This window comes from Polistes canadensis, unplaced genomic scaffold, assembly GCF_001313835.1.
Source record: "Polistes canadensis isolate GaletaPanama2010 unplaced genomic scaffold, ASM131383v1 scaffold_359, whole genome shotgun sequence".
NCBI lineage: Eukaryota > Metazoa > Arthropoda > Insecta > Hymenoptera > Vespidae > Polistes > Polistes canadensis.
Window position 1 is genome coordinate 76198 of NW_014569906.1, and position 21264 is coordinate 97461.

General features: G+C 32.5%; 1 protein-coding gene across 3 annotated transcripts in view; it reads right to left on the reverse strand.

The window, feature by feature from the left end:
* Positions 1-19224, reverse strand: part of LOC106791959 (transcription factor SOX-11-like) — a 48849-nt gene extending 29625 nt beyond the window's left edge. For 2 of the 3 annotated variants that reach the window (XM_014758018.1, XM_014758017.1), the window contains exon 1: positions 16932-17383. In XM_014758018.1, coding sequence (XP_014613504.1) covers positions 16932-17036 — 105 coding nt within the window. In that variant the 5' untranslated portion in view covers positions 17037-17383. Of the gene's footprint in view, positions 1-16931; positions 17384-19037 lie in introns of those variants that run through there. The other variant, XM_014758016.1, reaches the window with a different exon arrangement.
* Positions 19225-21264: the final 2040 nt, after the last annotated feature.

Sequence of the window (21264 nt, forward strand, 5' to 3'; positions counted from 1 at the left end):
AATTATAAAAATAAATAAAAAATGTGTCGATTTTTCGGGTTTTCAATTAAGAGCGAGGGTGTTTATTTTAATATCAATTAAATATTTAATTAACAACATATATATTCTCAATGTTTTTCATTCTTTATTAATTTGTATTAGTTTCGTTTCGATTATTAAAAAAAACATCTTCTCCTGAATTTTTCTCACTTTCATTCCTACTTTTAAAGAAGAAGGATCACTTAATTGCTAACCCAATAAGAGTATTGTTCTTGGATAAAATTGTTTAAAATTCTACTACAATTTTAAGAATAAAATAAATGACTTCCGCCCCCTCCCTTCTATATAGAACATTTTATTACAGTCTACTTTTGGAGATCGATAACCAAAGTTCCCATACCTCAAAGAAAAAGAAAAATAATAAAAATCTGAAATAATATTATCGCAGTGAAAGATCACGTGTAGTATATATTTATACCTTGCAACGAAAACGTTAATGATGTATCGGCTTCGTCATAAAGAAATTCTCTGACAAAAAGGTATAAGGAGGGTTAGTTGGTTGGTTGGTTGGTTGGTAGAAGAGAAGAGAAACACGAAGGGTGGGATGAAGAAAGGGAACAAATGGACAGACAGACAGGACGGACGAATGGATGGATGGGTTCTCTTTCTCAGATGGTCCCGTAAATCATTAGCCTCTGCACGGTGAAGCAGAATTTACCTGCGATCCGTGAAAATTGTAAGGATCATCATGTATGGGGTGAGAAAGATGCAATAGAAAAGGTTTAGTTGCGTTGTGTGCAGTGAAAATGTTCCGAGTAGTGGATCAACCGTGACGATGGAAAAAGAAGAAAAAATCGTGGATCCCAAAAAAGGCTCGCAGCAACCCATATATAGCATATATCACATATTTACTCTAACACATAATACATATATGTAGAATACCTTTTTTTCTTTTTTTTTCTTTTCCTTCTTAAAAGAAGACAGACATTTTAGGAAAAAGGAAACAAAAAAAAATAAAGAAATAGAATGTGAAGTAACAGTTATATTACGTTTGAAAAGAGAGGAAAAAAATAAATGTTCTCTGAGGAAAAAAAAATAACAAAGAAGCAGACGAACCTTATGGCATACGATGGGGATGATCCTATTTCAAAAGCACGCGTAAACGATTAAAGGATACGGTCAATATGGTCAAGAAAGATTCGGATAAAAGAAAAACATATTGACCAAGGGAAACCAAATGTGTATTACGCGTGTGTATGTGTGCGTGTCTGTGTGGTCAGTGAACAAAAAAAAAATCAAATAAAATCTTAAGTAAGGTAAAGGTTCTTGGTAGATTCATTTTTCAATACGTGTACAATGGTAAAAATAATTTTTTAAGTTAGTTACAGATCGATTGATTTGAACATACTAACTTTAATCGATTAGAATATATAGAAACCGCAATTTTGCATAGGTCATCACCACCATTACCATTAACACACCATAACCGTGGACTCTTGAATTTCAAGATTAATCATTGAAATATTTATTGGTGAACGTTAGAATTCGAAACGCGAGTATGTTTCTCTCTATCTCTCTCTTTTAACTATGACGTTTTTATTTAATTTTTTGGTTCTTTCTATAGAAAAAGAAAGAGAGACAGAGAGATAGATCGTGTTAAGAAAAAAAAAAATTTGTTAAAGAAAAATAATTAACGAGCGCGTGTACACGCGTGAGAACATAGGAGCCCGTTGCAAATATGCAATAGAAACAAAAGCAAATCAAATCAAATGAAATAATATAAAATATAAATAAAAAAATATGTGTTAAATCTATGGGTGAAATCTAAACACGTTTAAACATATATACACATATGTCTGTATGTGCATATATATATATATATATATATATATATATATATATATANATATATATATATATATATATATATATATATATATATATAAACATATATATATAAACTTACATACTTTTGCATGTATATTTTATCGAGAGCGAGTTGTGGTGGTTGTATGCGTATCGAAAGACCGGTTTTCTTACGAAAGATTGAAATCAACGTCGAAATTAATCACGGAGACGGAGCTTGGCGATCTACCACCATCACCATCACCACCATCACCATTACCACCACCACCATCACCACCAACAGTTAACAATTTATTCTAACGATTTCTGCTCACACTCACACACACACTCTATCTCTCTCTTCCGTATTTTAATTTTGAAAACGAGAATACGTAAAACGAATACCCCATAATAGATATGGGAAGTGGTGGGTTTGGTGTATTAAATAAATGTTTATTATAATATATGACAAGTGAGACGAGTTCGTATGAGTAAATGGGAGAAAAAAAAAAAAGTAGAAAAAGAAGAAGAAAAAATAAGAGAGTGATGTGGGAGGTGGGATGGGGGGGAGGGGGAGGGGGAGGGGGAGGGAAGAGCTTGAAGGAACGGGCATGGCATAGCGATCTGATCGCGATTTGCGTTTCTTATTACATGGCGGTGTATGTTAATGCCGACGACCAACACCGTACGCTTCGCGTATTATACTTTTATATGTCGACGTGGTTCGATGCTTGTAAGGAAGGATAGGAGATCCGCTTTCCGAATGTGGGTTACCGTGGAAAACAAGAAGAGAAGATGAAAAAAAAAAATATATTAAAGAGATAGAGAGGGAGAGAGAGACAACAAATATAAAACAATTGTTAAGAATTTAATTCTAATTTTGATTTTTCCCAATTCGTTTTAATATTTTATTCTATTACGTGTATGTTAATTTTGGGATTATTCGCGTATAATTTTTTAATAATCTATCATACGAGTTTTTCTTGAATTCATTTATTTTATTTTATTATAAAGGATAATACAAATGGAAAGAAGAAAAAAGGGATAATATTTGCATACACGAATATATAATAAAAAAAAAAAAAAAAAAGAATTCAACCTGCCGAACACAAAATTTACGATACACCGATTATATCGTAACGAGTTCGAATACCATCCCCCCCCCCACCAATCCAACCAACGGTCGTTTACATTTCAATCGATCCTTTTTAAAACTGCATTGCTCTACGTATACAACACAACAGAAATAATCCCATACAAACACGTTTATACTTACATACATACATACAGTCATTGCATAAATAGAAATAAGAAAAAAAAAAAAAAAGAAATAAGTATTGCATGCACCTGAATATCTTTCGAAAGCGACATATTCGTTCTCGTTGTCATTATCATCATCGACATATTCGATAATTCATCTGGTAAGAAAGTAGAAAGAGACTTTTATCGTATTTGTTGCACGCGACTCTGAAAGACCATAAGAAAAAAGAAAAAGAAAAAGATAAAGAGAGCTTTAACGCTCGCGTGCATCGTTCGACGGTGCGTAACTTCATGGCGTGCAACAAAGTGGTTTTGTTCGGTTAGTATTAACAGAATGCAAAATGCAAGAAAAAGTAAGACGAGGAGGAACTGTGGCCAGGCATAGGGGTGGGGGCGGAGGTGGGGGAGAGGGGAGGAGGGATTGTGTAGAGAAATAAGAAGAGGGTGCTTTCAAGTTGGGAAGTGGATTGGGGGAGGAGGGGGAGGGGGCAAGGGCAAGAAAAAAAGGATGTACACTTTCTCGAGAGAGTGCAGCTGTTGCCCTTGACTGTACACGTAAGCGTGTGCAAATAGTATTATGCACTTATATATATATATATATATATGTACTATACATATTCATATGTATACACACGTACAATGAACGCAAAATGGATAATGTCGATCGAATAACGTTTTTCTGAACACACACCTCGAAAGTTTTCTAGCGTAATGGTGGCAGAGAGCCGCGAAAAATCGATGACCNTATATATATGTATACTTTTCTTATTATCGTTTAAACGTCCTTGATCGAAAATGGGCAAAAACTTTGTCCGAAGACGATGAAGAAAAAATATGATTGGTCGAAAGATAAGCGACGAATATCGATACAACATTTTATATTATTTAATTTTATTTTATTTTTCTGTATCCAATGAAAGTTGATTGGTTGAATGAGTGAAAGAGAGATAGAGCACAGGCAGGCAACAGTTGGATGACGAAGAAACGATTCGCGTGCCTGACTTTCGTACTCGTCGTGTATATCTAAGATAATGCACGAGGAGAGAATGAATAGTATTTGTCGTCCGAGAAAGAATTAGCTTCTCTTCTGATAATCGAGTCATTTGTATATATATATATATATATATAGAGAAAAAAAAAATAAAAAAGTAACGTCACATCCGTATTCTTGATTATGAAATATATAGAACAAATGGTGCGATTGGTAAATGGTATAAAGCTAAACTCGTCAGCTTCTATCGTTAACTTTCTTTTATAGATACTTAACATATATATATATATATATATGTATATGTATATGTATGTATGCATCGTATATGAATATGTATATATACGATATACTTACAGGTCATCCTCTGTATAAACGATTATGGTTCGATAATTGAACGGCTGAATAAAGATAGTAATGGTGTGTCTACATACAAGCGCAATATCTTTTATTTATTATTTTTTTGTTATTTTAATTAAGACTTCTATTGGATGGTTTCATTTAGTTTTATTTAATTTAACTATTTGGTATATAGTAATTAATACGGTAATATATTTTAAACGAAGTCGGGTATTGTGTATGAAATTGAAATAGAAATAATAATTTACTCGTATCACTTTTTCTTTCCTTTTCATAGCCATTCAATTTTATTAATTGTTTATACATTCGTATATTTATTAATAATATTCCGAAAAAAAAAATATATATATATATATGATTATCATTTAACAACGACCCAACGCGATATGATACGCGATTATAATTTCCTATCAGCGTGTTTCATTTCTAATTTAAATTTACAATTAGATTTCTAAACGATTTCTAAGCAAAGATACTTTAATGATTTAACACCGTTTCGAGATGGGAATAATTTATATGTTCTATTATTCAAAGTTAGTTTTTTATTTTTAATCAAAAAACGAAAGGATATACAGATTTTAATCGAATTAATTTAATTATTATGTTACGTATCACAAAATAATACAAACAATTTGATATAATAATCACGCATTGTGATAGATCTTGAGAGAAAATTTAGAAATTGGTTTGATCGATCAAAACTAAAGAATAAAATTAAAAAAATAAAATACAAAGTGTCAAAAGGAACGAGGAATTGAAACAGGTTGTTGCAAGCTACAATAGTTACGCTCGTTGCACTGGTCAAAGTAATTCAGGACGAAACGGAAGAAGGGTGAAATGAGTGTGCTAGTGAAAGAGAGAAAGAGAAGAAAAGGATCCCGAGAAAGAGAAAGAAAAGGAAGAGGAGGAGGGGGTGGGGAAGACACACATATGCATGCACGCACACGAATAAAATGCTTGCACGCATGCGGCGGTCAGCTGACGAGCGACATCCTGACCGAGTGCGATAAATTCTCTTATTTTTATTTAATTTTTTTTATTTTATTTTGTTTGTGTGTATGTGTGTGTGAAGTGAAACAGAGAGAGAGAGAGAGAGAGAAACTGGGCCATCGTCGTAACTTTGAACATTTTCTATTTCTCTCTTTCGCAAGAAACAAAAAAAAATTTGTAGAGATGGTAGAACCGACGAAAAAAATTCAAATCTACTACCACCCACGAGTTGTGGAGAGAGAAAGTACCCTCCGTTAAAAATTTAAAGATTAATCTCTATCGCTGCGATAACGATAAATAATCTAGGATGATATTACACAATATAACGCGAAATTTAAACTGTGCCGTTTGTTGACTGATAATAATTATGTTAGATTTGCGACCAACTTGTTTTAAAAGGAAAAAAAAAAAAGATAGATATACACGAATGTAATCACCGTTGATTATAATTAAAAAAAAAAAATGAAAAATCGCTAAAGAAAAGCAAAATTGATTCCTCGATGTAAAAAAAAACAATATAAAAATCCTAGCAAAAGATAGAAAAGAAAGGATGTTTTTTAAATGCACTTTAAAATCTGATATTGAAAATAAACGCAATCTTTCGCAGTATTAAAATTCCAACAAAAAATTAAAACAATCTACGAGAGATCAATATTTTGCAATTGCAATTGTATCGTGCTCTAGAGTTTTACACAATTAGTCCTCGTAAAATAATTATATATATTAGCGCATTTACAAAATAAAGAAAGGAAGAAAACGTGAGAAAAATTTACAAAATAAAAAGAAACAAACTAAAGATACAAACCATGTAAAAAAAATTAATATATCTATATCTATAAGTAAATTGTTATGTTGTTAGTTCAAAAATTAGTTTTAGTTTTAAAGTTTAAACATATTGAGATAAATTGCATAAGAGTTGTGTGTTGAATTTTTGTAATAAGAAAAGTTGTATCGCAAGCCCTCCAAACGCGAATAAGACGAAATATAAATAAATAAAAATATATAATATATATCTATATCTTCTAGGGAGAGTTCGCAATTCTCTCGGTACACGGAATAACTCCGGAGGTTCCGATTATGAAACGATATGCGGATAAGCTCGGTGCCGTAACGGCCGCGTAAGCGGGCGTAACGGTATTACAAAAGTGACAGTGAAATGGCGAGACGAAGCGGTCAGTTTCACTCGTTGAAAGCGATGCGCGCTTATATGGGAACGTATGTGTATGTATATATATGTGTTTATGTATGTGGATGAATATATATATATACATATATATGACACACGTGCCATAGCGTGAGCGCGCGTGCCCGTATATACATACACACATACATTATTTTAATACACACACTATGAGCGAGAAACTCGCGTAACAGAATACTAGAAAGATAGATAGATAGATAGATAGATAAATAGATAGATGGAACAACGTAATAATAACGGTACGTGACAACGCACGTGTATATCACAATGCGCACGAGCGCACAATTTAAAGAGAAAGAAATGTTTCTACTAACACCCATTTCGTTTGAAATTGTTTCATCATTTTATTTGTTTAAAATTGTTAGGATAGAGAAAAATATATGAGAAATGTTATTATATATATATATATATATATATATATATGCGTGAGAGGTGTTTGTTAAAGAGAGGATGGAATTATTACCTTGTGATAGTGTGCGAGAGAGAAATGAAACATACACACGTGTGTGTTTGTGTTCTTAATTAGAATCATATTAAATTGTTTTAGAAATTTTGTTTCGAGCGTGGATACAACAAATTGGAATAATCAGTTTATTTCTTATTCAAAAAGAATTTTTATTCTAATTATTCACCACTATCATCATCCGTTCATTTCCTTTTCTCTCTCTCTCTCTCTCTCTCTCTCTCTCTCTCTCTCTCTCTCTCTCTCTCTCTCTCTCTCTCTCTCGTATCATTCGATTAATATATGTATATAATATTATCGTAATAATAACGTTTGTATTAGCGTGCACGCGTGTATGCGCGTGATTGATATCTACTCGTTCGAATAATCTTGTAATAATCAATCGTTTATAAACTTTATACTAACAAATGAGCAACTTCTGCGTTTTTTTTTTTTCGTTCTCGTAGAAAAATAATCACGAAAAATGTGTGAGAAATAATTAAATCTCATTATTAAATGTATGCGTGTAAACAATGTGTATTAAAAAGTATTGATTGATAGATAAAGAAATTAGACGTAGAATTTAAATTGAATGATATGAAAGAGAGGAAGGTGGGTGGGAGGGGGAAGAGGAGGATGACCGTATCGTAGTCGAAATTGTTCATTTTCGAAAGAGGAAAGAATTATCTTGGACTACCTCAAGTTTTTTTCTTTCGTACCTCTTATCTCTCGAAGGAAGAAAAAAATAAGAAAAAAAAAGATTATTATTATTAATACATACGTTATATATATATATATATCTAAGAAGAGAAATCTAATCTCAATGACTTTGCGAGCGTCCACTCAACTAAGTGCATCGATCTCGACAAAAGCAAACAGCATACATGATAATAAGCAAACAGCGAATGACCTTTTTTTTCTTATTCTTTTTTTTACGACAACGACGACAACGATCGTCTCTCCGAGATCCAACGATAGATAGATAGATAGATAGATAGATAGATAGATCAATCTCGAATAGATAAATTACGAATGACCGTGAGAAGATTAAATGGTAAGGAGATGGCTAACGTAAGTGATTTTATCAAAAGAGTGAGAAAATATATATATGTATAGATAAAAAAATAATATAAACGATCTAATCTTCGTGACATTGCGAGTCCTATCGAAACAAGTAAATCGATCAAAGTTATTATTCAATTTGAATTTTTTTTATATATATACTTTTTGTTACATATAATTTTTATCTTCCCATCCAATTCGTTCAAATAATTTCATGAATCGAACAACAACAAGTACATCGATCAATTTTCTTATTCTAGTTTGTTATATATATGTTTGTAAGTTATATTCATGTAATAATTTATTAAAATTAAAGAACGCGATAAATATATAATAGTTCGGATCTCAACGTCGTTATTACGAATTTTTTTTTTCTAATTTATTCATTTGTTCGTTGAACAAACGTATAAATCATCAACGTTGTTATATAATTTTATCGTCATGCAATTATTGAAAATATTCTATCGATAGAACTTTATATTTAATAGAAAAATACGCGTATGAATTATATACGATATCGAACAAATTTGTAATGTGTGTTTTTGTTAAAACACATAAGAGATTAATTCATTTAATAATTTATTAATATAATATATATTGAATAAAACAAATAGATCGATCACACACACAACACGTTATTATTACATTTATTCGATTTATTCATTAACCCAACAAACCGTGCAAAGGATCAATATTGTATTCAATTAATTCCTTCATTTAATTATCCAACATATTATACCAAATCATATTAATATATATTAGTACAGAATAATAATTAAAAGAAATATTGTTTAACCACTCATATAAATAATAATTAACGAATATTATTAAATCAAAAAATACACCAATAGCAACCTGCAAATTATTCAATCCCTTTTTATTCTTGTTTGTTTCTTTGATCGTTTCGTACATTTATTTCAATCAATAATTTTACGAATCAACTTTATATATATATATTTGAATAAAAAGATAGAAGAGAAAAAAAATAAAATACAACCCCACCACTACCACTACTACTACTACGAATGATAACGAAATATTGACGATTTGAAATGCGAATAATATTTGATATCTTTCGTGGCAATCGTGTAGTAAAACTTATTATCCAATTGAATATTCCATTCTGGGCACGTTCAATAAACGGTAGACGAGTTTTTTCTTCTTAGCAAGGCACGAACAACACAACGATTGGCGACTACTACTACGATCATGATCCCCATCATCATCATCCTGAGTCTCGGACTATCGTCTTTCTATATTATTTCTCGTCTGACTTTTACCAAGAATAGAGGAATACAAAAGAGAGAGAGAGAGAGAGAGAGAGAGAGAGAGAGAGAGAGAGAGATAGAGAGAGACAGAAAAAAAGGAAAGAAAGAGAAAAGAATATCGTAAGTTTCGAATAGTAAAAAGATGCGAGTTGAATATCAAAATAATATAACCAGAATTAGATATATCATTGGATCCGATCGATCCGATCGGTGCTGCTGAATCATGGTCTGATGTAAACTATCTACCGGATGTTTGAATCTATCGTGTATAACGCATGTTAAACGATCATGGTCATAATCACGATGAATGAATGGTGATGATTATGATTATAATGATGATGATAATGATGATGATAGGGGATAGACAAAATTTCATCATCGGTATGCCTGAATTTGTTCAAACGAATATTCGGTGGAAAAATAAAATAAAATAAATGACGATGATGACGATGATGATGACGATGAATAATTTCCCGTTATAATAAGAAAAACAACTCTTACCCGGGAAATACTTCGAATGTTTCATTCGTTTATATATATATATTTATTTGTGTGTGTTGTGTGTGTATGTTTCTCTGTGGTTTGTTAATCGAACGAGTTCAACTTTGTGAAACGAAACTTTATAACTACATATTGCAACGATCGTTCGTTCTCCTTCAGTTCCGTCAGTGACAGTGTTGCGAACTTGCTCGAAGGTTGAACCGCAATAATTACGAGTAGTTTTCCACGTGTTGCAATACTTAAAGCAAACCTCGCGCAACAAACAACTATAACTTCGCGCGAAAGGGAATTTCCTTCTCTCTCTAGCTCTCTCTTTATCAATATTATTTTTTTAGATTTCTTCTATTTTTTTTATCCCTTTTTTTATTTTCTTCTTTCCTTTATAGTAGACACAGTTGTTCCTTTAAGCTCGCGTTATTACATTTTATTTTATTATCACATTCAAATTTATGCACAAGAGTAACCGAAACGTATTTGAAGAAACGGATAAGAAAGCAAATTAAAAACTGAAAACAAGTTAATTATAATTAATCAAACTAATTGAGAAGTTCGCAGGTCAACAAGATTAAGAGAACTTTTTGTAGACTATACACTTTCTTTTTTTTATTGTTTGTTAATTTTAGTATTCGTATTCTCTCGCTCTTATAATCGGTTTAATAAGAAACCTTCTTTTATCGTATATATTCGCGACAAATAATATATTATTTGTATTCTAATTTAATCGTATATCACAAAAAAAAAAACAGAAATGTGATTATATTTTCTATCGCGAGATAACAAAAAAAAAGAAAAAAGAAATACAACAACTCAACAGAGATTAAAAATTTGTATAAATAATCGCGAAAACAAATTAATATAAATTTCGAATAATAATTATAAACTCGTATTAAACAAAACAAAAAAATGAAGAAAATAATCTTCCGATGCTTTTCTCGAGATCGAATTAGGCGAATCATAAAGTCATCCCCTTCTCTTTCTAATAAATAATAACAACAAAGAAATTCATATAATCTAAATATAAAATATATAAAAAGTAATAGGGGAAAAAAAATTAATTTATCAATGAGAGAAAGTGAGAAAACATAAAACGAACATACGAACGAGTTAACTAACCAACCAACGAGTTTCATCAAAGTTTTACAAACGAAACAACCCACCACCACCACAACCACCTTTTTCTTTTCACCTCCCTCACCATGCTTGCTAACCCACCCCCACCTCACAACCTCCTCCTGTTCTTCCTCCTGGAAGTTTCATAACCGGATAACGTGGTGGCTGCAGTTCTCTTGCTCGTTGCATCGCGTTTCGCTTGAATTCCAAGAAAGTTCAAGGAACTAAACGCGATGCAATGAAGAACATTGTGCAGCACACAACAACAATAACAACAACAACACATGCTCGTCAATGTCTAAGTTGTCGTCATCGTTGTCAGTTGTCGTCAAAAACGAGTCACGATTATCGTCACGAATACAAGACCACCATATATATACAAACATATACACGGTTATGGTGGTTAAAAGTATAACTGACGAAGAAGAAGAAGAAGAAGAAGAAGAGAATGTAGAAATGCAACAACAACCTTGAAAGTAGAGTAGAAATACAATATTATAGCGCGATTATAAACAATCCTAAAGTGAAAAACATTTTCTTTTTTCTTTTTTCTTCCAAACTACAAAACGGTGTCTTTCTCACTCCTTCTCTTTCTTTCTCTTTAATTTTTTTCTTTTTAAAGCTCATGCGCAAAACAGTTTAACATTTAAATCAACCTCGTGTTAGAGAATATACCGTTTAACTATCCCATAAACACAGACATGTTTTAAAGTGTTTACACACGTATTAATGGTGACTCAACGGAAAGTTGTATTTTGTACGATTAAATTTATAATATTATTTTATAATATTTTTTATTAGAGATATCCTGAATTCGTATATCTTTTTTTTTCTTAAAATTAAATCAAATTTCGTGTCTTGAAAGTGAAGCAAATTTTTTCTTCTCTACAACGTTTAAATCTTAGCCTTAGTGTTCTTATCCCTCGTTAAAATCTCCAATAAAAACCGGTCATTTTGATCGATAATAAGTTAGAGAGGTTTAATGGTTATTATGGAAACCGGACAATTGATTTTTTTTTAGTAACCTTTACTAAAGTTTCATCATATCCATAAATATTATCGAAAAAAAAAAAAACAATATTCTAATATTATTATCCTAAATAATTGAAATTTTGATCGATTAAATAATAATCTGTGCATTATTTGCATAGATCACACTATACACATTGTATAACTAATTAAAAAAATAAAAATACAAATAATATAGTAACACCCCATAGATAAACGTACGAGAATATTATCCTAGTACAGTAATGCATTTAAAAAAATAAACACTTTGGAGATATCGATTTTCATGACAACGACGAGTAGAATCATCACCACCACCACCACCACCACCCACCTATCCTCCTCATCCTTTTCTCGAATTTTACTCTTATTTCTTATAACATGCACAATGTTATTTGTGCAATATGCACAAAAACATGACACATGCAAGCAAACGTACGTACACACACATATATACACACACGATTAGATGAGATATAGGTATGTAGACACATCTATAAAGAAAAAATATCGATAGAAGGTGGTTGTTGTGTGCTGGTTACACTACTACAAACAAAAACACGTTCAGAGAGTTTCGTCGTCGTTAACGTCGGTGTGCCGTCTATTAGAGAGGCTCGTGTATGCCGTCAAGGCTGCAGGTAATCGAGGTAATTTGATGGGATTGTACCTATCGGAGAAGAGGCGAGGCCTCGGACAAAGATAGATAGAGAGAGAGAAAAAGAAAGAAAGAGAGAGAGAGAGGGAGGGAGAGTCCAGTCAAAGAGAAGTTCAGGGGGCCAGCACCAATTTGCTGCTCGACGAGATTAAGCCCGCGAGAAAAAGAAATTGGAATCGAGACGAAAATTACCGATCCCACGTTTCTACCCCCCACTTCCCCCATATCTCTTGTTCATTCTCATTCCTCTTCCTCCTCCTATTCCATCTTCTTTTCCTACTCCTAATTCTTTTTCCTATTTTATCATTTATCATTTGATCTTTTTTTTCGTATCGATTTTCTTAAACTTTTAATTTCATAATATATATATATATATGTGTGTGTGTGAGTATGTGTAATATGTTCGATGCAATTTTTACATTTAATCTTAATGTAATATGTTCGATGCAATTTTTACATTTAATCTTAATGTAATATGTTCGATGCAATTTTTACATTTAATCTTAACTCTATCTCTATCCATCTCTCTCTCTCTCTCTTTTCATAGCTTTATTTTTTGTACACACCTGTGATTATACTAATCACACATACGTAATTATTAAAAAAAATAAATAAATATTATAACACACAATAGATTAAAAATAATAATCAATCGATCACGATGGATAAAAGCTTAAGAATTTTGTGGCTCATCTCCAAAAGATTCGACGATAGTAGAAGAAGAAGAAGATGAAGAAGAGGAATTAAAGGGGAAAGGTGGGGAGGGGGAGGAGACAGTCCGGCGTTTTCCTCGAGGCGATAAAAGCTACATGACCCTTGAGACTACCTGGATACGAAAACGAAACAGAGAAAGAAAGATAGAAAGAAAGAGAGAGAGAAAGAGAGAGAATAACTTGAGCTCTAGAATTAGAGTCGGAACCATTAAAATCCAAAGGGATAATCGAGAGGGTCGAAAATCTCGAAAGGAACTGCAACAAAACGGGTTATATCAACTTGACTCGAATAATATTTAATATTGGTACATCAAAAAAAAAAAAAAGAAAAAGAAATAATAAGAGAATAATGAAGAGATAGAAATGGATGGATTCTATATTTTCGTTATAATTATAGAGAACGAAACTTTCGGGAAAGAGAGAGAAAGAGGGAGAGAGAGTATTCTCGTAAAAAAAATGCTGAAATTTGGATGGAACACTAATCACGAAATAACACGATCCGAAACGATACCGTTACTATATTCGTATATGTATGTAACGTAATATACTATTATAATATATATATGTTTAGAATTTAAATTATTGGTACAAAATACTCTTTACTGTTAGATATGATAGAGAATTCTTTTTTATTTTCTTTTTTTTTTAATACTCTTACTATAATATATATTTTAAATCTTTTTAATAGAGAAGCAACGTGATATATTTATTTTACAAACGAAACATAACAATTTGTAGTGATTTATAATAAATGATGTAGAAAAGAAAAGATACACGAAATCGTTTTCCGGGAAATAGAAAAAAATAAACACAATTATATATCTTACAAATAATAATATTCCCACTTATAAATTATCTAATTACTCGTCTCTTAATGTTATAGAAAAAGAGTATTAAAATAAATATTAGAAAAAGAAAAAGAAAATATCTAACGGGAAAAACTGAAATAGAAAATGGTTGCGTTAGAAATTTGTGGAAAGGGGGAAAAAAAAAAAGAAAAAAAAATCGAATAAGCATGGTATTTGAAAGAAGAAAAAGAAATAGAAAACAAATTGATTCGCAAAAATACGAGAAATGATGATAATGATAATGATGATATGATGATGTTATACACGACGGACGTTTCGAAACGTGTCTCTCTCACATGTGTTCTCATTCCATTCGTTTCGTTCATTCGTATGTGTTCGGTGGAAATCCGTAATATCGCTTAAAGTCGTTTGTTACACGATAAATCATCCGTTCAACGTTGAATTTCATTCTTTGATATATATATATATATCTCATTCTTTTACCTTCATTCTCGTAAGAGACTCATTAAAATGACGCAATTGTATTTCTTTCTAATCGTCGACAAAAAATATTCTTCGTTACCACTTTTATATACCATCGCAAACGTGTCGATTTGACAGAAGAAAAAAAAACGAGGTGAAATTAAAAAAAAAGAAAGAAAATATTCAAGAAAAATGAATGCATTGATGGATGAATGGATGAATGAATGGATGGATGGATGGAGAGAGAAAAAAAAAGATAAGAAATGGAAAAAAGAACGAACACAAGCTTACGAAAATGACACGTCGAAATAGAAACTTTTACTTGGCACTCGATAAAAATCAAACACCATTTTCTTCCTTCCCTGTTTTACCCTGCATCACCACCATCACCACCATCAGTACCCCCCTTTCCTGGCCCCTTTCTTCACGCTCTATCTATCCTTTTTCTTTTAAAAAGTTCTTTCGTGTCCTAAGAACTAGAAGTAGAAGTAGAAGTAGAAGTAGAAGAAAAAGAAGTGACAAAAACAAACTTAACGAACTCCTACTTCTTTCCAAAAGTTGAGAAAAGGTTACCGTGCGATAAACATCGCACCTCGTAACATTCCATTTTTTTTTCTTTTTCTTTTTTATATTTTTCTTCTTCTATTTCTACTTTTTCTCTTAACTTTTATGTGTCTTGTCAGAAATCACTCGACCGAGAGTGAGAGAGAGAGAGAGAGAGAGAGAGAGAGAGAGAGAGAGAGAGAGAGAGAAAAAAAGAATAAGAAAATTGTCGTCAAGTAAATCCTTTGGAAGGTTTTTAACGAAAAAGAAGTATAACACTACCACACTACCAACGAATGATTTATAATATATGATCAGATTCAAAATAATTTTAAACGCATCGTTAATCTCTTTCACGAAATATAACGCGTAATTTTCATGAGAAACAAATAAACAAATAAATAAAAGGACCGAAGTCACGACACGTGCTGCTATGATAAGAGAAACCAAACAAAATAACAATAATAATAATAACACAAAAAAACGGAGAAAAGAAAGAAAATAAATATCTTCTTTTTTTTTCCTAACCACATATACACACACATACACATAGATGCTTCCTCCTCCTACACACGAAAATCGAGTTTATAAACGTTAGATACGTGTATGTCTATCTTAAGTGTAATAGAATTGTCAACGCGTTTAGAAACTAATATATTTATACATATACCACGTTTGAATGTAGAATATTATTATATAGGTATAACGTAAATGTGAGAAAAACGAAACCTAGCATGATTTTCCACGCGTATCTCTTTTACTTATTTTCTATCTCTCTCTTATTCACCGACGATTGGCGTCGGTTGCCAAGAAAGTGATTTTCGTCAAAGTATTATAGACTACTACTACTACTACTAATACTAATACTATCTAACTAAAATACTAATACCAAGGAAATAGTTTTACACGCAATTTACTATTACTAACTACTACTACTACTACTACTACTATTATTATTATTATTGCTGCTACCTTTAACGAGATTTCCGAAAGATTTTCGTAGAATTTCTATTCCGGACGTAATGCGTTAAATCTAACATAAGTTTTCTAAGATCAACTTGAGAAATCGTATTGACTCTCGCCTCTTTATATCCTCAGGGTTAAGAAAAGTATAATTCAAGAGAGAGAAAGAGAGAGAGAGATAACAATTTTCTTATTTAACACGATTGAAAAGGCAGGAAATTATAGAGATAATAAATAATTGAAAAGAAATAAAAAAAAAAAAAAGAAAAGGACAAAATAATAAAAAAACATTTGCAAAGATCAAAAGTGAGATCTCCGCTAAAGTAAAACGTCGGCTTCTTTATTCAAATTAAAATATATTATATTTAATATATATATTTATCATGAAAAAACGATCTTAGATTAAAATTGCATTCACTATCGATTTCTATTCTATCTTTCGTTTGCAACTTGTTTTCTCCTTGCATGTAACGTAACGAAACGGCATGTACGAATCATTGTCAAGGTCTCTATCTCTTTCTTTCTTTCTTTCATTCTTTCTCTCTCGTAACACGAGGCGGCCTCAAATAAAAATTTCTACGTTGACAATAATTAATTGAATACACTTATATTGTTTTCTTATTTCTTTTTATATACTAACGTATCATTAAAATGTAAGATTGTTCGAGGAAAGATTAAGAAGAAAAAGAAGAAAAAGGGAAGAGGAAAGATTTAGCATATTGAACTTATTAGAACGATTAGTAGTATTTTTTTTTTTTTTTAAATTATTTACCTGTGTAGCATCCGAATAAGGTGTAGAAGAATTTTTATCCACTAGTAAAGATCCAAACATCGGAATACCGGAGCTCGAAGGGCTGTCCTGCTGTTGTGGCACCATTTTCGGCTCGTTCGTATAACACAAGTCGACGAAAAAAGGCCCTCTCACTTAAAAAATATGAATTTTGGTTTCCCCACTTTATTAAAAATTCTCTTCTCTTTAATTATAAATTTTTTTTCTTTTTTTTTTCTGTTTATATATATATTTTGTTCTTTTTTTTTATTTCTTTTTTTTTTTTCAAATATAAGTAAGTAATGAATAAATCAACGATCGCTAATCACCACACTAGCAGCTGGTTTTCGAAAAAGTATCGGCGGCGTTCGGATATACGCGTATCTTCTTCTTCTTTTGGTGATTCGATGATTGATAATAACGTACGCGTATATATATATATATATAATATATAAATGTATTTACTTGATATCTATTATATATCGTATATAGAAAAAAACTAACACACCTTCGGCGAATATTTTATTAACACACGAAATAAGAAAATGAAAACGAATAATATTTAAATATACGATTATTATATATTGAGCAGTCCGTTTGTTTATTTATTTATTTGTTGATTCGTTAGTTTGTCCTTTTATTTTTAATTTGATTCGTCGACGCGTAGAAGAGAACAGGAAAACTTAAGACTTGGGAATGAACAACACGATTCGATGATGAATCCCTTCGTCTCAAATTTGAACAAATCCTTTTTCAATTCTCTCGCGAATACGAAAGAAATATAAGGGAACCAAACGAAAACAAATATATATATATATATAAATGTCTAAAAATAATTTCTAGGCGTCCCACCAACCAACTAGCAGTGCGTGCGTTGTTGACGGGGGGGTGGGTGTGTTTGATATTTTCACTTGAAAAACAGAAAAAAAAAAAAAAGAAAATATACGTAGAGCAAGCAACACCGACGACGAAACACGATGACGATGACGATGATCGCGACTCGTTTTCTACGTGACGATCTCAATTTTGTCTTCTTCTTTTTTATTTTTTTTTTCTTTCTTTCTTTTCTCTCTTATATTTTTTTCAATCAATCAATCGATCGATCAATCAATCAATCAGTAAGTCAGTCAATCAATCAATCAATCAATCAATTAGTAAAGTCCGTGTTGTCTTTTCTCTTTCTTTCAAATATCTTAAAAGACAATTTTTGTTCTTCACAAATCGCGTTTTTCAAACTTCCTCGCGATGGATTATAATTAGGCGAACGAGTTCGCGAAACACGGGGGTAGGGGGAGGAGATATGATGAGAGTAATGTTTTGTTGTTGTCGTTGATGATGATTTTTCTTTCTTTCGGTAAGAAAAAAAACACGCATTCGAGATGATGAATTTGAAATCTTATAGTCGTGGTGCGTGAATTATATTCCTTTTCAGAATGATAGTTCTCTCTCACTTCTAACTGTTGCTGCTGTTGTTGCTGCTGCTGCTATCACTGCTGCTGCTGCTGCTGCTGATTTTGTTGTTGTTGTCTCGTCGTATAGTTTAATAAATTTTTCAAGAAAAAGAAAAATTTGGTAACAATAATAATTATGATCGAAAACCACGTTCTCTCTCCTCTTCTCGTTAAATTTTCGTCGTCGTATCGACGGAAAAAAACCTCCCCCGTGTCTCTTGTCACCCGACGACGACGACGACGACGACGACGATGACGATGACGACGATGATGATTTTCTTCGATGTGTTATTTTCTCACACGCGACGCGCGCGCGCGCGTTACGAATTATAAATACAAAACGAAACACGTCTCTCTTCTTTTTTCTTCAAATTTAGGAGGAGAGAAAAGAAGAAGAGAAAAAAAAAATATATATATAATAATAATATATATATATATACACACAAAATCTGTTCGAATATTAAAATCAAATGTCTCTGATATTTAAATATACGTTAAACACAAACATACATATATATATATAAATATATATATATATACGATTATAATCTTGACAATCCCGACAATTATTATTATTATTATTATTATTACTGATGATAATAATAATAATATAAAAACAAAAACGAGATAAACGATAATAAAATTGTTGTGTTTATACTTTTTACGGTTTATTCGAAGATCCTCTCGTATAATACGCTCGACGATCACTCGATGACATTATCGCCCGGGCGAGATATTCGCTTAACGGAACGATACTCGCTCTACGAGCGCTCATGTGCTACTGACTCGTGCCACGATCGAACTCCTGACTGTATACTAACGCGCCGCACCAGCTGGTGCGTGAATCCAGAAACGACGACGACTACAACTACAATTACAACGACTACGACGACGACTACGCTGACGGCAGTGGTGGTGGTGGGTTGGTAGAGGTGGTGGTGGGTTGGTGTGATGGTGGTGGGGTGGTAGTGGTGGGTATAACGACGACGGAAACGAAACGACGACTATGACGGTGGCAGCAGCAGCAGCAGCAGCACCAGTACCAGCAACCAGCAGCCAGCAACGACGGTGACGTCGTCGTCGTCGGTCGTTCAGTATATCTCTTTCTTTCTTTCTTTCTTTCTTTCTTTCTTTCTAACACACTTTCACACCTACGTATATACATATACAGAGACAGTGGTTCCTCCCACCACCACGGATGAAACCCCAGCCGTACGTACACACACTCCGTTTCTCTCTGCGGCCAATCGACGCGCGCGCGCAAACCCTCTCTCCTTTACTCGTATTACTACTCGTTCTTCGAATAAGAGTGAGAGAGAGAGAGAGAGAGAAGGGTGGTAGTGTACTCATGGGAAAAGAGGAGGGAGGTTTGAGAACACCCCCCTCCCCCCAGTGGGTGGCTGGAGGATAGAAAGAGAGAGTGAGAGTGAGCCCTTTAAAGTTACTCTCTAATCATCTATTCCTCTTCTTTTTATTCTTCTTTTATTTTATTTTTTATTATTAATCGATCAAAGGTAAGACATACATCTACGAGTCTCCTTTTTTTTCAAATGCAATCTGTACGATTACGTTTATATTAATTGTTCCTACCAAACATTTTATTCTTTTGGGATTACTCGTTCTTTGAATAAGAGTGAGTGAGAAGGGTGGTGGGGTGTTCCTGGGAGAGAAGGGAGGTTTGAGAACACCCTAATGGGTGAACGAAAGGATTGAAAGTGTCCCTTTAAGTTTCTACTCGTTAATTACTTCCTCCTTCTTTTTTTTTCTTTATTTCTCTTCATTTCTTATTCGTTCGTATTCTTGATCAAATGAAAATAAGACAAACCGAAAGGCTAACCCTTTAAGGGATTTTTCCCTTTTCGTTCGAAACGCAACACGATTCCACCTGTGTTTATCACAAATTGTTCTTGCCCTAGGGCTTGATCGATTATCGCTAATTCGTTCGACACGTGCCACCCATGAGAGAGAGAGAGAGAGAGAGAGAGACTGACTTCGACTTTTACTTGAAAATATTCGATCTATATTCCGTGAGAAAAGTGTTATTATATTTTAAATTCTGGCAGGTGCGAAATGAAAATTAAAGGATATACGGTTTTATCGTGTATTACGTGTATGTATAATAATTATATCTGTGTGTATAGTTATGTATAACGAATATATAAAAGATGCGTGCTTAGATACATTATCTTTGTGAAACATTTACGTTAGTAACATTTCTCTACTTACATTAAATGTATGTGAACCCTTACATTCGTATTATTATAAACACATGTTTAAATATATATATATGTGTGTATTTCAACATTTCTTTTCATATTTCGTAGGATCCTTTTCTTATTTTCGAAAAGTACGAAGTATGAGTACTCGAACCAAAACCCCGCCCTCCCCCTTACCACCCCTCGTAAAAATGATTTCTTTCTACGCGTTTCTCTTATACTAAACTTCGAGATACGGCCTCGTAAAAAATCGACGTTGCGAGGCGAACGAGAAAAGAGGAGGAGGAGGAGGAGGAGATGATGGTGAGAATGTTCTCTATTGGTGGGGGAGTTTACGCGTATGGACCAACTTTCACGACCACCTTCGTGGTTTTGTCGTCAAAATAATCTTTCCTATGGTGAAACCGCATTGAGCTTATAATGTTCGCAATATTCTCTCTCCCTCTCTCTCTCTCTTTCTCTTTCGTTTTCTTTTTTTCTTATACTCCAATGATAACCACGAACGAGCTTGAAATAAATGAATAGACGATTTTTGTCTCTTTAAAAAATTTGTTAACACACACGATTAGAAAATAATTATTAAATACAAATATTGTGTGTTGTGCGTTCAACATTTAAATCGTTTCTTTCTTTAATATATTTTATTTATTTTTTTGTTTTAATCATAAC